The following is a 14,972-nucleotide window of genomic DNA, read 5'->3' on the forward strand; positions in this document are numbered from 1 at the left end:
AAGAGAAGGGATGTTTTTACTGCGGATAAAGTTACTGATTTTTTTTTCTTTTCTCTTGCAAGTAATTTTCCTTAAGGCAAATTAATCTCAAAAGTGTGAATGTATTTTTAGCAGAGGGAGAATCTTGTATATAGCTGTTTTTACTTAAAACAGATAATGATATAATTTCTATAAGTAAAACACAAAAATGTACTTGCAGACTCCTGTTTATTTAACATACTGGGCACATCTAAATGTTAATGGCATAACTGTCAAATGTCCCTAATTTTGTACAACATACTTGATTTTGCCTCATATTTTTACCCTATCCTTCATAAAATTTCTGATTTTCTAATAAGTCACTGAAGATGACAATTAGTTATTAATCCAGGACATTCGGGTTTTGCGCTTCAGAAAATGCATGTTGATGCAAAACCCACTGCTTATTACACACTAATTGAAGAAAAGCAAAATTTAAAAAGTATCCCTGACTTTAATCCATAGTTCCTCATTATTTTTGTCTTTGTAGAGCTCTCTTCTTCATGAGATTGCTTAATCAATAAAAAATAATAGTAATATTAAACAAAAATGCTTGCATTCATGCTTGTTATAACTTGTGATTTTGTTGTAGAATTAATTACTTCAGTCTTTTTTTTTTTTTTTTGGAAAAAGGGCTTCTGTACAGTTTGCAAACATAACAGGCAAAGCCCAAAACAGAAAAGCAAATTCCTCATGTTAGAAAGGTGAGGTTTAAGTGCCTTATGAAAATATTCACGCCTGCACGCCATCATATATGCATTTTAACCCAGACCTTAGGCAGCAATTAGCAACAATGAATACAGCATGCTACAGCAAGCTAGAAATACGCTTACACAGATGTTGCAATGAAATGTCATGTACTGAGCTTGGTATTTTTATTCTATTACCTTTTTTTATAACTCAGTTATACAATAGAAGGGGATAGGGCAGAGTGAGAGGAGAAAAGCTGCTACGTGTTGTCCGACTGCATTCCAGTGTCTCTCTGACAGCCTAATAAATTGTGCTGATCGGGGTTCTCTGGCACAGACAAGAACAGACGTCAAACACATGGGACGGAGGACTTAATTTACTCTTAGAAGAAAAGGAGGGGAAAAACAAGATCAACATGAAAGTAGCATTGGCAATTGCTGGGCTTGTTCTAATTTGCTCTCTCAGTGTATTTGCCGAGATCCCTGTGCAAAGTAATTTTGAAACTGACCGGGTAAGAAAAACACTTCTTTCTTAATTAATAAGATGACTACTAATGCCTGATTAAAGTAAAAGTAAAACATCTTTTTTTTTAATTTTAAATCAACTACTGCCAAAGGTAAACAAATCCTGAGCATTACAGAGTACCGTTATTAATGTTGACAGCTTTTATTTGTTTTTCTATATCACTTCTGCAGCATGCTTTTAAAAAGAACAGGAAACTCTGGAGATGGGATAAATAACGCATAAACAGGGAACTTGTTTATCAATAGTAATCTCCTAAAAATGAGGGAGTTAGAGCTTTTTTCTTTCTTTTTTTACTTTTACTCAACAAGATTTGATTTCATAACATCTCCAAACATATTTAAGCATTTGATATTAAAGTATTCACGTCACTTGAAGAATTTGATATTAAATTTACTTTATCGCTGCATTTAGGAATTGCTGTTCTCAGCTGATGCCAAAAATGTGTGCTGTGACACTACAACCTAAAATCATGACAATCCATTTGGAATAATTAGCAATACACTTTACATGACAATCCTAAACAAACAAAAACAACTTGTTTATCCAATTGAACTGTAGTTAAAAGTTACTTACAACATAACATTGGAACAAATTACATGTGAGTATCTTTTTTTTTTTGTTAGAGTAAGACTTTCTACTTAACTCTCAGCTATTTAAACTTATCAGTAATGAGACAGTTTTTGGCCATGCTTTCTTCTGGTAAACTGTTTTTTGTCAAAATGGCAGTCTGGTCTTCTAACCACAAACTGTACTATAAATAACACTATAGGAGATTATACTAAGGTAATGGACCTTTGAGTCTTTTTAAGGCTAGCCATTCAAGCCCAAATTTTACCATTTATCAATATCAGCAGAACAGAATGTTTTGGTATAAGCCTGTGCTTTAGGGCATCTACAAGCTGCCACTGTCCATAAGGGGGCACAGGGGACAAGCCAGGGATGAATTTGTGATTTTCTATCCACTGGCTTGAACTGTATTTGAGTAGGCTTAGGAAAGAGCTCTGCTTCAGATGAAAGGGGAGTCTGTTGCAAAGAAGGGGTAATCTTTGAGACACATACCTGTCCCTCCAACATGTTTTGTTTATGTCACAGACAATTTAGATCCTTAGACTGATTAAGTCTAGTGCTGTGTTTGTTTTGTGAATGTGTAGCAGATCCATCAGAGTTGGATCAGAAAATGCTTTGTGGGCATGATAAATTCATTGGTTATTATTAGGCTAGCTGCCCTCCTGGGCCTTTTTAAGCCTAGCAAATTCCCCTCAAAGCTTAAAATCAAGCCTTGTACCTTTTATCTGAAGGAAATACCTTAACTATTATGTCCACCTCCAACAAAGAATGTATATTTAGGTTCATAGATAAGTACTAGGCTAGTTTTCAAGCCTATCAAATTTCCCTTTCAAAAGTGAGAATCAAACCTTGTTCCTTGTGTATGTAAGGTAAATGCATTAATCATTATACCAGCTCCAGGTGTGCAGTTATACAGTAAGTTGCAATGCTCTGTTCCAAAGGAAATTGCTGGAATTGTGGTAACCTTTTGTGAGACATCAGAAAACAAAAAAGAAAAGAAATTCTGCTTTTAGAGAACACAGAGCTATTTAGCTGATGTCAGTATGACAAACAGTTGAATCTTTGTCAACTGACTGGCAACAGACCTTATGGATATTTAGCTCCCATTTCCATGATGGGGTAAGGCTACTTATTTTTTGCCTGAATGTTACTTTGCTTGAATTGCTAGTTAGTCAAATCTTGTTGCTATACAATATGTACAAATTAATGACTTTATGATAAGAGCTGGGGGGTGTGGATTGTTGTTAGCTTTAGGTTTAATGTTAGGTTTGCAGAAAAGAGTTATGTGATGTGTGTGTTCTGTACAGGGATATGATGCAGAACTTGCCTCCAAACTACTGTGATTTATTTTATATAGGACTAGCTGACATAATGGCATAGATGAAAGAAGCCCTGACTTTATATAAGTCAGTCAGTGCCTCAGGTAAAGAAATAGCCAGATGGGGAGGGAATGGATATGAGTGGTCAATATTGGTTCACTATTGTGGGGTGTTAGTGGAATATCAATATAGGGATCCACCTGTGGGAAGGCCAAACACTGCAGCTTATGCAAATAGGGACTAGGTGACCACGAGCCTGCCAAGGCGTGCACATGCAACTTGAATGGAAATTGGCAGCGTATGGAACATTCACTTCTACTAGGTCCAGGATAACAGGCATGGGGCATTAGGAGAAAATATGCCCTAACCCTTGCTACCTTACAGCTGTAATCCGTGACCCACCCCTCACAATGTCCTTGGATGCTAGAGAGTTTAGAGGGGAAAATGGACTAGTGGGGGGGGGGTATGGAATGAAAAAGGAGGATAAAGCCTCCATGGATTAAACTAAGATTTTCAGTAGTGGACATTCCATTAAAGAGAACTGGAAGTGGTATCAGCATGGGTCTTGGCTGACCAGATGAATACTTGAATACTGCAGCAAGTAATATTCAAAGGCAAAAAAATGTGTATGGTGTTTAAGAACCTTGAAAATCATTACTTTGATCAGATGAGAAGTCATGAAGCAAGCAAAGAATCCAAGTACTTGGACATCAGATGATCTAAAAGTAAATCAGAGCAATGCCATGGGGACAATCAACAGTAAAAAATGAAAACAAAGCAAGCAGTGTGCCAACAATAAAGGCTAACATGTCTGAGTTGATATAGCCTCCTTGTCAAATATATTTACTTTAATTTGTTTGCATGTAAAGCAACCTTATAAGAATGTGGGATGAGAAGGGGGGAGCTATTGAGAATCACCTTTATTAGTAGCATTATTTTGTCAATAAAATAAACTGTAGATGATGGGATGCTTTGGTGTTTAGCATGAGGCAACATTTAAAACAGAGGCCTTTGAGATTATAACTGCACAGCTCTTTGGTGAAGTCACACCTGAAATGCTATGTCCATTTCTGGAGGCTTATTCACTGGAAAAACAAATATAAGATGGTGGCAGTTTCCTTCCACCTCCATTTACTTACTATGTGAGTTGTCCCAGGTCACAACTGAAATGGTACACTTCTGTTCAGTAGGCTTACCTTGTTAACGAATGAATAAACTGCAGTAAAAAGATAAAAACATAGGAGGACAGTAGAGATATATCCTATGAGAACAGGCTGTGAAGTTCAAATATCTTTACGGTGGAGAATAGGAGAGACACTAAAATATGACAAAAATCTATTAAAGGCAGGGTGCAGGGGAAGTAGCAAGTTTATGAATGTGAGATGTTTAGGTGTGAAAAGGCATGGCATGATTTTGGAAATGTTAGAGTAGATGTAAAGAAACATTTATTAACAGAAAAGTAGCTGCACAAAACAATTCTTAACAGTGGTGGCAAAGAAAACAATACACTGGAGTCCAAAAACATGCGTATCAAGCAACTGCAGTAACTAAAATTCACACTGAGTGAATACATGAAGATTCAAGCAGGAATGAGAAAGACTAACTTTACAGGAGTTGCTGTCTCCCATCAGTGTCTCAGTTTTTTTTCCCTACACAAACCAAGAAGAAACTTCGGAGTGTGGAGGGTATGAAGTTCACTCCTTGAATTATGTTATGCAGCTAGTTCACTAATAGTTCACTAATAAAAATCGAAATAAACTAGGTGCATAACATAATTCAAGGAGTGAACTTCACACCCTCCACACTGCGAAGTTTCTTCTCGGTTTGTTTAGGAAAAAAAATTGAGACACTGATGGGAGACTGCAGCTCCTGTAAGGTTAGGTTGCATACTGGTTTTTCTGAGACTTTGAGGGATACCACAGATTTTTCTTTTTGGAATTTCTTTTTCCTAGATACACATTTCAACAAGATTTGTAATGCAGATGTGAAATTCACAATAAAATAGCCACCCAGAAATATATGATGAATGTTGTATTTGTTTTGCAGATTAATTAAATTTAGTGCATGTTTTAACTGAAGAGTACTTGTTGACAGTCATCATAAAACAGTATAAAATGACATTGTTACTGCAGATAATACTTCCAGAAATGTAAAAACATGCAGTAAATAGTGAAATTATTTGAATTAAAACAGAACAGGTTAACAGATGTGCAACCCTCCTGCATCCATTTGTGTAAGGATTTACATGTTCTTCCCATGTCCGTGTCAGTTTTCTCTGAATAGTGGGGTTTCTTACCACCTGCTACAATATGCTGGCTGATTGGCTCCAAAAAATTGTCCATATATGTTTGCATTTAACCTTGCCACTTTGCTGTGGGTTGTTTCTGAAAAGGTCCAAGGATGTCCAGCTTATTTACTCAGTTAACATATAAATAGTAACTCCAAGAAGGCGAGAAGAAACACTCCGAGACAACTGGATAAGGTTAGCGCTCTTGTTTACTAAAGTGAGCAAACTTCATCAGAAAAATACATACAGAAAGAAAAGGTATTAAATACTGTTAATTGCTTAGTGTTGGTAATTGTTGTATTATATAAACTTTAACTGTTATATCTTTTTTGTCTGAAGAAGCGGTGTGTGTTACACCGCAAAAGCACTCACCTCATTAAAGATTTTTTGGTTTTATCTGCATCGTTTCATTTGGACTATTAACTGCTTATTGTAAGTTTGAACAGTGCATTCTACCTTCACTCTGTTTGGAATATTTTGTGTATATATATATATATATATATATATATATATATATATATATATATATACACACACACACACACACACACACTACAAATGCAACTACAATCATAAAAAGGCTTTATCTACTGTGAGAGTTCAGCTTCAAAATACATTTAATTGAAAGGCTGTCATTAAGCCCGGGGGGTGGCTTGTGCATTAACTCTTAACTGCCAAGGCAGTTCCTTCTCATCCAATTTTAAAGACACAGGTCCCCTTCTGATATCCTCACCCATTTGGTCGATAACACAAAACAAAAAGGAGTGTGTGGAGAATGAATTAATGTGCCTCGCTAATACATTATTCATGTTGATTTTATTTATGTTATAAATATGTTCGTAAATTCTCTATTTCAGACACCTCTCCGTCTTTCCCACATAGAAATCAGGACAGGACTGAGACATAGTTAGGTAGACAACACCCCTAGAATCACAACTGAATTTCCCATTTAAATGATAACATTTAATATGAATAATGACCATATTAGTCACTTTTACTAATTTACAAAACTGGCACCTACCACATTTCAACATGCCAAGATGGGAGGGAGATTTTTTAGTATTATTTTCCAGAAAGGATTTAAAATTCCAACCCCTTCTGAAAATCACTTTAGGTTGATTCCCCCATCTTTGTATTAATCTAAGTATCCTCTTTTAGGAGACACTAATTCTTATATAATATAGATCTTAATAGGGATGCATCTAATGAATAGGTAGTAATAAAACCAATATTAAAGGTTTCATTAACCTGGGGTGATCATTTCTCAGTACAACCACAGTTAACCCAGGAATGCGAGCCCTCACAAGGAATGTGTAATGAGGTGACTGCTTCAAAAGAAATATCAGCGTACACATCTTTACATAATAAAGGTTTAAAAATGCCCATACTACTTTTGAACTTAACTTCTTCAGTCAATTGGTTAATTAAGTGTACAGGATAACCCCTTTTAATAAACATATATTTAAGTAAATTGCCCTCAACCACAAATTCCGAGTCAAGGGAGACCATTCTAGCGGCCCCCACTAACTGGCCTTTAACAACGGCTCTTTTCTGATGGTAAGGATGAGAGCCATAAAATGTAAAAAAGCATTTGAATAAGTAGATTTCCTAAAAATTCTAGATGTAAACCTGTTGTTATCAATATCCTTAAATAAATCTACATCCAAATAAGAAATATGATCTGTCTTGAACTCAAAGGTAAATTTCAAGAAGTTAGTGAAACTAGTAATATGCTCCACAAAAGATGTCGCCGTTACTGAATCCCCCTTCCAGATAATAAAAATATTTTCTGAAAACATCATCCCTAAATAAGTAGTTCTTTTCCCAGTGGGCCATGACTGTGTTTGCAAAAGTCGCACCACAGGGTGACCCCATAGCCACACCTGTTTTCTGTAAATAAAATTTATTAAATATAAAATAGTTATTAGTCAATACCAGTTCCAATAGGTATTCTATAAGGTGAATTTTCTTACTATCAACTTGTTTTTCCAGAAGGAATTCTCTCACCCAGTTCACACCCACTTCTTGAGGGATAATGGTATACAAATCGTGAACATCAATAGTTAGAAAATTATATTCGCCACTAAAGGGAAGCCCATTAATGGATTCAAGAAAGGCCCAAGAATCATGACAAATGTGTGATTCATCCATGAGATAATGTTTCAATTTATTATCCACAAATTTTGCACTACTGAAAGTGATGGATTATAGGTCGTAATGGTTGATTCTCTAAATCCTTGTGAATTTTTGGCAGGCCAAAAATAACAGATATAACTGGGCATGTAATATTCAGATAATTATATAAGTCAATATCGATAGAAGCATCAATAAAAAGATCATGGATCAAGCTTCTAATACACTGATAAGCACTTCACTAGTTAAAAGTGTACATGTCCTTGCAATTTAGTCAGTCTCATCCATAAAAATGAGCCCACTACCTTTATCCGGTTTAATTGTCCAAATACCAGCAAATTTCAATTCATTCAGAGCATCCTTTTCTATGTCTGACAAATTAGCTACATGATTACACCCATTCAAGTTATTTAAGAGACATCTAATGCCATTTTCACAAACCTTCTCGAACAATAAAACGGAAGTATGAAGAGGGAGGTTAAATACACATGTGACACTGAAATCATTCATGAAATTACCTTGGTTACCCAATAAAACATTTAAATTCATTTTGCGGGTAAAACATTTCAAATCCAGCAAGGTTTTAGGCAAGTCGGCACAAATGTAAGTCCTTTAGCTAAAGTTTATATATATATATATATATATATATATATATATATATATATATATATCAAACAAAAAGCTCAGTTAGCAAATGTAACTGCAGCAGTCATCCGTTACAAAGACTGCTATTTTTATTTATTTATTATTTATTTTACATTTGTTCACCGGGAACGTCCGACTGGACACAGGTCCATTTTCAGCAGAGTCCCGGGGAGAAAAGATCCACTTAGAAAACAATCTAACAAATAATTTTATGAATTACAACACTTTCTCCTAAATGCATACAATATTATACAAGAACATATTTTACATTTCTTCACAGATATATGTATAGATACAATTATTGTATTCCAGAAGCATACCACTTGTATGTAGGTAAAAGTTTAACTGTCTTCAGAGATGAATAAGTAAATACAAACAGAATAGAACATCGTTACTTAAGAATTAATATACAGAGGTTAGGCAGTATTAGGTGATCCTTGGTAGAATCATTGTATCACTGCAAATGTAGTGGATTAGCCTGGGGAGTCACATGGGCATAGCCAGTTGTTAAAGTAGTGGGTTTTGAGTAGTTTTTTAAATTGTGGAGCAGAACCTGTAGAAGTTGTGTGTTTTGGAAGTGAGTTCCAGACTTTTGCTATAGAGCAGGCAAAAAGAGATTTGCCAGCCTCATTCCTATGTTTGATGATATTTATGTGATTTTGGTCTGTTAACCTTAAGGCTCAGGTGGTGATGGTGTAGGGTTGTATTAGGTCTTGTAAAATGGAGGTTTTATTTGGGAGGTAATATAGTTTGTGGACTTTGGAAAGTTGAGTGGTAAGAAGTAATTGAGGCAGCTCAAGCCAGTTGAGCTGTTTGAGGGAAAGACAGTGGTGGGCTCTATTAGAGGCACCTGTAGGACATTTGGCAATCTTGTTGTAGCAAGATGCTATTTTGCTTTGTTCGCTGTGGTGAAGATTAGTCAGGATTGGTGAGGCATACAGTAGAGTGGATAATAGGTGGGTTCTGGCAATGGTGGCTTTGGTATAATTGGTCATGAACTGCTTATTCCTATACAAGAGACCTAGCTTTGTGTGAACATTTTTGATTGTTTGGGCTATGTGTATATCAAATTTGAGTTTATCGATTACTACTCCTAGGAGTTTAGTGTGTGCTGTTGGGGTGATTGAGGTATTGTCCTTGGAGTTAATGATGAAGTCATTCAGTGCAGGGGATCTACCTGGGCTGAAGAGAATTAGTTTTGTTTTTTTGGGATTGAGTAAAAGTTTTATGGTAGAAAACTATGCTTCAGCCAGAGTGAAGCTGTGTTTTGTTATTGTTTATAGCTTGCTTTAGGGTAGGGGCAGCACAAATTATAGTAGTGTCATCAGCATATTGCACTATAGAGGCAGAAGGAGAGGAAGCAGCTATCTGATTTGTAAATATGGAGAATAGTAAGGGACCAAGAATGGAGACTTGAGGGACTCCAATAGATACAGGTAGAAGGGAGGATAGTTGGTCCTGCCATAGAACTACTTGCTGTCGGCTTGATAAATAGCTGCTGAACCATGATATAGTGAGGGAGTTTAGGTTGAGGGTAGATAGAGTTTTGAGAAGCATACTGTGGTTGACCATGTAAAGGCCTTGGATAAGTCTATGAAATTAGAGGATACAAAAAGTCCGTTGTTTCTGTGGGTGTTGATTATGTTGGTATAGGATAATAGGTCTGTTGTGGTACTATGGGAGGGACAAAATCCATGTTGTGATGCTGATATAAGTTTATTTTCTAGAAGGTATTGTATTAGTTGTGTATGTGCTACTCTTTCAACTATTTTTGCTAGGGGTGATAAAATTGCAATTGGCCGGTAGTTGGTGAGCTCAAGGGAGATTCCACCTTTGTGGAGTGGAATAATATGAGATATTTTCCAGAGGTTAGGTACTTTAGATTCGGATGTGGATCTGTTAATGAGGATAGACACAGGGTAAGATATGGCATCAGCTGATAGTTGAAGGAAATCAGCGGGAAGTTTATCAGCAGCCAGTGTGGTAGGCTTCAATTTCTTGAGGAGTTTAGTAATGAGTTGTGTGGGTGTTAGGGAGAAGGAGAAGCATGGGGGAGGTTGTTGTATAATAGGAGTAGTAAGGGTTGGTGAAGGAGTGGAAATGGTGGTGCTAGTTAGGGTGTTGGATAAAGCTAGGACTGTTTCGGTGAAGAATTTGTTGAATTGGGTATGGATGTCCTCAGCGTCGGTTGGTACTATGGGTGTGGGAGTGCTGGTTTTACTTGGGTGCAGTAATCTATTTACTGAGGACCAGAATTTCTGAGGGTTGTGTGTATGTTTGTCTTGCAAGGTTTTATAGTAATTGGTTTTATCGAGTTTTATTAGTTTTTTGGTCTTGTTCCGGAGTGCTAAGAAGATTTGTTTTGTGTTGGTGGTTTTAAGTTTATGAAATTGAACCCAGGCTCTATCTCTATCTTTCATTATGGTTCTGGTTTCTTTTGTTAGCCAAGGGGCATAGTTAGTTTTAACTCTGATGGTACAGGCTGGTGCATGATGGTTTAGGATTTTGAGAAAGGTTGAGTTAAAGTAGTCTACTGCCTTATCTAGGGGTAGGTGTTTAAGGGGAGACCAGTCACAGTGTTCTAGTTCGTTGTTTAGGTCCTTGGTTTTGAAGTTCTTTTTGGTGGGAACTATTCTGAGGATGGGTTGGTTATAGTGTTGGGATTTATTTCTAATAAGGCAGGTTGGTCGGTGGTCACTTAAATTGTCAGGTAGGCAGCCTGCCTGATTTGCCAAGGTGTGGTCAGACTTAAGCATCCAATCTAAGATGGGTTGTCATTTGGTTTTCTTATCAACTCTTGTGGGGGTATCTATGACTTGAGTAAACCCATGTAGGTTAATGTGGGTAGAGGGATTGTACTTGGTACAGTCAGACCAGTCAATATTAAAATCCTCTAGGAGTATGGTCTCATGAGGATGGGAGATAGTCATCCAGTGTACCAGGTTCTCCATAGTGTCAGTATTGTTTCCTGGGGGAAGATAGGCACCTGCTATGACTATGTGTTTGCTAGAGTTTAGCTGTAATTTAGCAAGAATGAGTTCTATGTCGTTGACATCTTGGGAGTTGTAGTTAAGCTGTTCTACTGTGAGATTATTTTGAAACAGAATGGCTACACCTTCTCCTTTTTTCCCTTGCCTATCTTTCCGTATAATATTGTAACCAGGGGGTGTGATCTCATTATCATGGTGTTCTGGTCTAAGCCAAGTTTCTGTAAGTATGGCTAAATCTGGTTTGTATAATGCCAATAGTGCATGGAGGTAATGAACTTTGTTAAGTATACTTCTTACATTAATGTTTAAGAGCAGAGGAGAGGAGGTTGGTCTGTTATAAAGAGGATTTGATTGGGTTAGGTCTGGGTGGAGTGAAGTAATGGGTCCTGGATTGGGGTGTATGTCTCCACAGCAAGAGTGTTTTAAAGTTAGGTATAGGTAGAGCTTAAGTAGTTTTTGTAGTATTTTATTTTGTTTCTGGGATAAGTAGGGGTTAATTTTGTTTGTTGGTTTATAATTAACATAGGGGTGGAGCTGAGTTGGGGTAAGGTCAAATGGAGATATAGGGAAGTGTGTTAGCTTTAGTGTATTGGCTGTGGTTTCTGTTTGCCACTGAGTTAGATAGGTGAGATGAAGTTGTGTGTGGTAGGATGTAAGGACTGATAACCAGAGAAGAACCAAAGTAGTTAATGTATAGAAAGCTTCCTTTAAGTGTAGGAGAGCCATTGTATTAGTTTGTTTCTTCTCCTTTTTTGTTAATTTTTGTAGTGGGAGAGCAGTGGTGAGTGATAGGATGTGTTGAGTGGGTGGTAGAGGAGCAGTTATGGTGTTAGTGAAAAGGGTGTGGTGTGGTATGTGTGAGTGAAGACTGAGGGTGTGGTTAACAAACCAAAGTTATTTATAATAACAGTTTCCACTCAAAAGTTGTCATATTGGGGCATGGCTAGGATGCTGAACTGATAGCTGCACTTCATTTCAGCTCTCTTACCTCAATACAATTCCTAACAGGAATTTTACAAAATAATATTTAATTTGAAGAAATTTTTATTACTAACTTATTTCTAATAACTCTGAGCATCTATAAGAAAAATTTTATTGTCAGAACTTGAATAATTCCTGTCAAATTAATTACTGGAAAATCAGCACCAATATCAGCTTTACAGCATGAGTCATCTAAGGAATACAGCACAAGACTCTTCTCTCAAAAAAGACCTGCAGTCTCTCATTACAAATATACAGGAACTTACAATAAAAATTGACAAGATGGACAATAAAATAGATACTTTTAAAGAAAAGTGCTCACAACAACTAGAACAGCTTCAAGAAATGTTTACACAGCAGAAAGGACAGATACCACTTATTGAACAGTCATTAAGTGACATTGACACTAGAGCCCAAATAGAAGAACAAACTGAATTCTTACTTCAACAGAACACATATTTACTAGAAAAGCTTGATGATATGGAAAATTGAAGAAGAAGAAATAATATTAGAATATATGGTCTACCAGAAAAATCTGAAGGAAACAATATGATAAACTTTCTTACCACCTGGATACCAGATGTAACAAAAATACCTGAAGCGGTTTCATATGGTATAGAACGGGCACATAGATCACTAGCAGCTTCTGGAAATGATTCTTCTCCGGGTAAGAACAAGCCAAGATCTATAATTGTGAGACTTTTTTCTACACAAGATAAAGATCTTATATTATGAAATCTTGGGCAAATTCTCCCATCAAATACAATAATTCATTAATAAGATTTGACAATGATTATTCTACAAAGGTGGTTTAAAAAAGAAAATAATTTCTACCAATAATAAAAACCTTGAAGAAAAAGCAACTGAAAGTCCATCTTTTATTCCCAGCAAGACTGAGAGTTTTTCTACCAAATGGAATAAAAATCTTTGAAACAGTAGATTCAGCAATGAAATACCTCACCAACAGCAACATCCTAACACATGAAGAATCTATGGACTGGACAATAAGTACACCGAAAAGAAACTCTGAAGTAAATAATTGGAATACTGTTGAGCAAAAGAAAAAAAAAAACTAAAGGACAAATAATCTTACATATGTTATATTCTGTAAAAAATCTAAATAATACTAACAACAAAAGAAAAGTTCTTACTGTCTTCAAGTTACACCGAAACAGGTACTGTTTTCAATTATACTTTAAATGTCAAAATTAGCATAAATGTAAATACATTTATCTCAAATCACATCAATATACTAAGCATAATTTAAACATTACTCTATTTTTCATTATCCATCTATTATTTTCATATTCTTAATCAGAGTAATCAATGCATAATAATGTTCCCAAATAGTTATTTATTTATATATTTATTTATTTATTTTCTCTCTTTGTGTTTTGTCATTTTTATTTTTCTCTTCTTTTTATAAAATCTTCATTAATTTATAATACTTTAATCAGCGAGTTGACAGATGCTTGTGACTAGCTTAGATATCCTGTTGTCTTTTCTTTTGTAGAGAAATAAGGCATAGCATGTTTAAAATGCAAAGTTTGATAGTTGCGAACACTACTCCGCAAACTAGAGTGCTCGCGTGCACACTACATGAGTTTGTCACGAAGTAAGAGAAGGGAAAAGAAAAAAGAAAAAACACATATCTTTTCCCGCTTGGTTCTCGAGACAATTTAACAGCCACAAATATCACTAGAAACTCGAGTTACTTATTGCTTGTCGCATTTACTTGTGTATGCCATCCCCTGACACTTTCTAATTGACGTCTAGTCATGAAATAAGCTAGGTTCACATTTAAAGATACAGAAACCTAAATTCCTTCTAAGGAAACATAAATAATAAAAGAGGTTCATCTAAATATATACAGATATATATTTTTTGAAGCACTTTTCAGCTTATGGCTACTGATGACTTCTAGCACCTTGATAGATAAGGACATATATCTGCTTGTCTTAGTTTTCCAGACATTTTAGCTATCCCTTACTATGTTTTATACAGCAGAGTTTAAAGAGCAGAAATTAATCATCAGAAAATAAAATCACTGCTGTTTTACAAATTCTCTAAAGAAACTAGTAAATGTCAAGCAACTGACGGGTTTATTTTAAGGAAAATTGCCATTTCCCACACTGGTGCTCCTACAAAATACTACTAATGTCCTGCTACCAAAATATGCCCTCAAGTGGACAAATGGGATGCAACAAGAAGGTTAAATGTACATTTAGCAAATAAAACATTTAAATAACAGTATAATATACTAGATAAAGTAAAAGCAATAATCATATAAACAACTATAATAAGTAACATAACAACAGTGGATTTAACCTAATGTGTCAATTATACAATATTTATATCCCATATAGCTTTGAACTTTGTTGAAGCATCTGTGTTCTACACACATATTGTATTAAATCTAAATTGAGTAGAAGAGGGAGAGGCTTAGACCACACCCTAATTTATTACTAAGTTACCATGCATTATGAACATACACTGTGGCAGGTATTCAACGAGCTATCCATCCTTAGATGGATCATGCTGTTCCCATTTGCTCATCTGAATAATGACTGCGGCTGTACTCTTATTATATTATTTGGCTGTGACTTCACCCTTCTTATAATATTACCTGGCTTTTTACATTATCAAGAATGACACAATACTAGTGTATGCGGGTATATCATGTTACTGTTAGTGTAAACAAAAATGCTTGACAATGCAACCGTAATTCTCAAACCTTTCTGCAGACAAATGTATAGCTTGTCTAGCAGTTGAGAGCCTGATTGTTCCTAATCAGCAGACCTGTATTTTCATGTTCCA

The 14,972-nt window shown here is 35.8% G+C and overlaps 1 protein-coding gene across 4 annotated transcripts in view; it reads left to right on the forward strand.

Annotated features, from left to right (window-relative positions):
* The first annotated feature begins 872 nt into the window (after nt 1-872).
* The window catches only part of LOC122798035 (lipocalin-like), a 162,592-nt gene continuing 148,492 nt past the window's right edge, over nt 873-14,972 (forward strand). For 2 of the 4 annotated variants that reach the window (XM_044066654.1, XM_044066655.1), the window contains exon 1: nt 873-1,219. In XM_044066654.1, the coding sequence (XP_043922589.1) occupies nt 1,124-1,219 (96 nt within the window). In that variant the 5' untranslated portion in view covers nt 873-1,123. The remainder of the gene's footprint in view (nt 1,220-14,972) is intronic. The other 2 variants (XM_044066656.1, XM_044066657.1) reach the window with 1 other exon arrangement.

The sequence above is a fragment of the Protopterus annectens genome, chromosome 3.part1 (genome assembly GCF_019279795.1).
Source record: "Protopterus annectens isolate FY-2018-M chromosome 3.part1, PAN1.0, whole genome shotgun sequence".
NCBI lineage: Eukaryota > Metazoa > Chordata > Ceratodontiformes > Protopteridae > Protopterus > Protopterus annectens.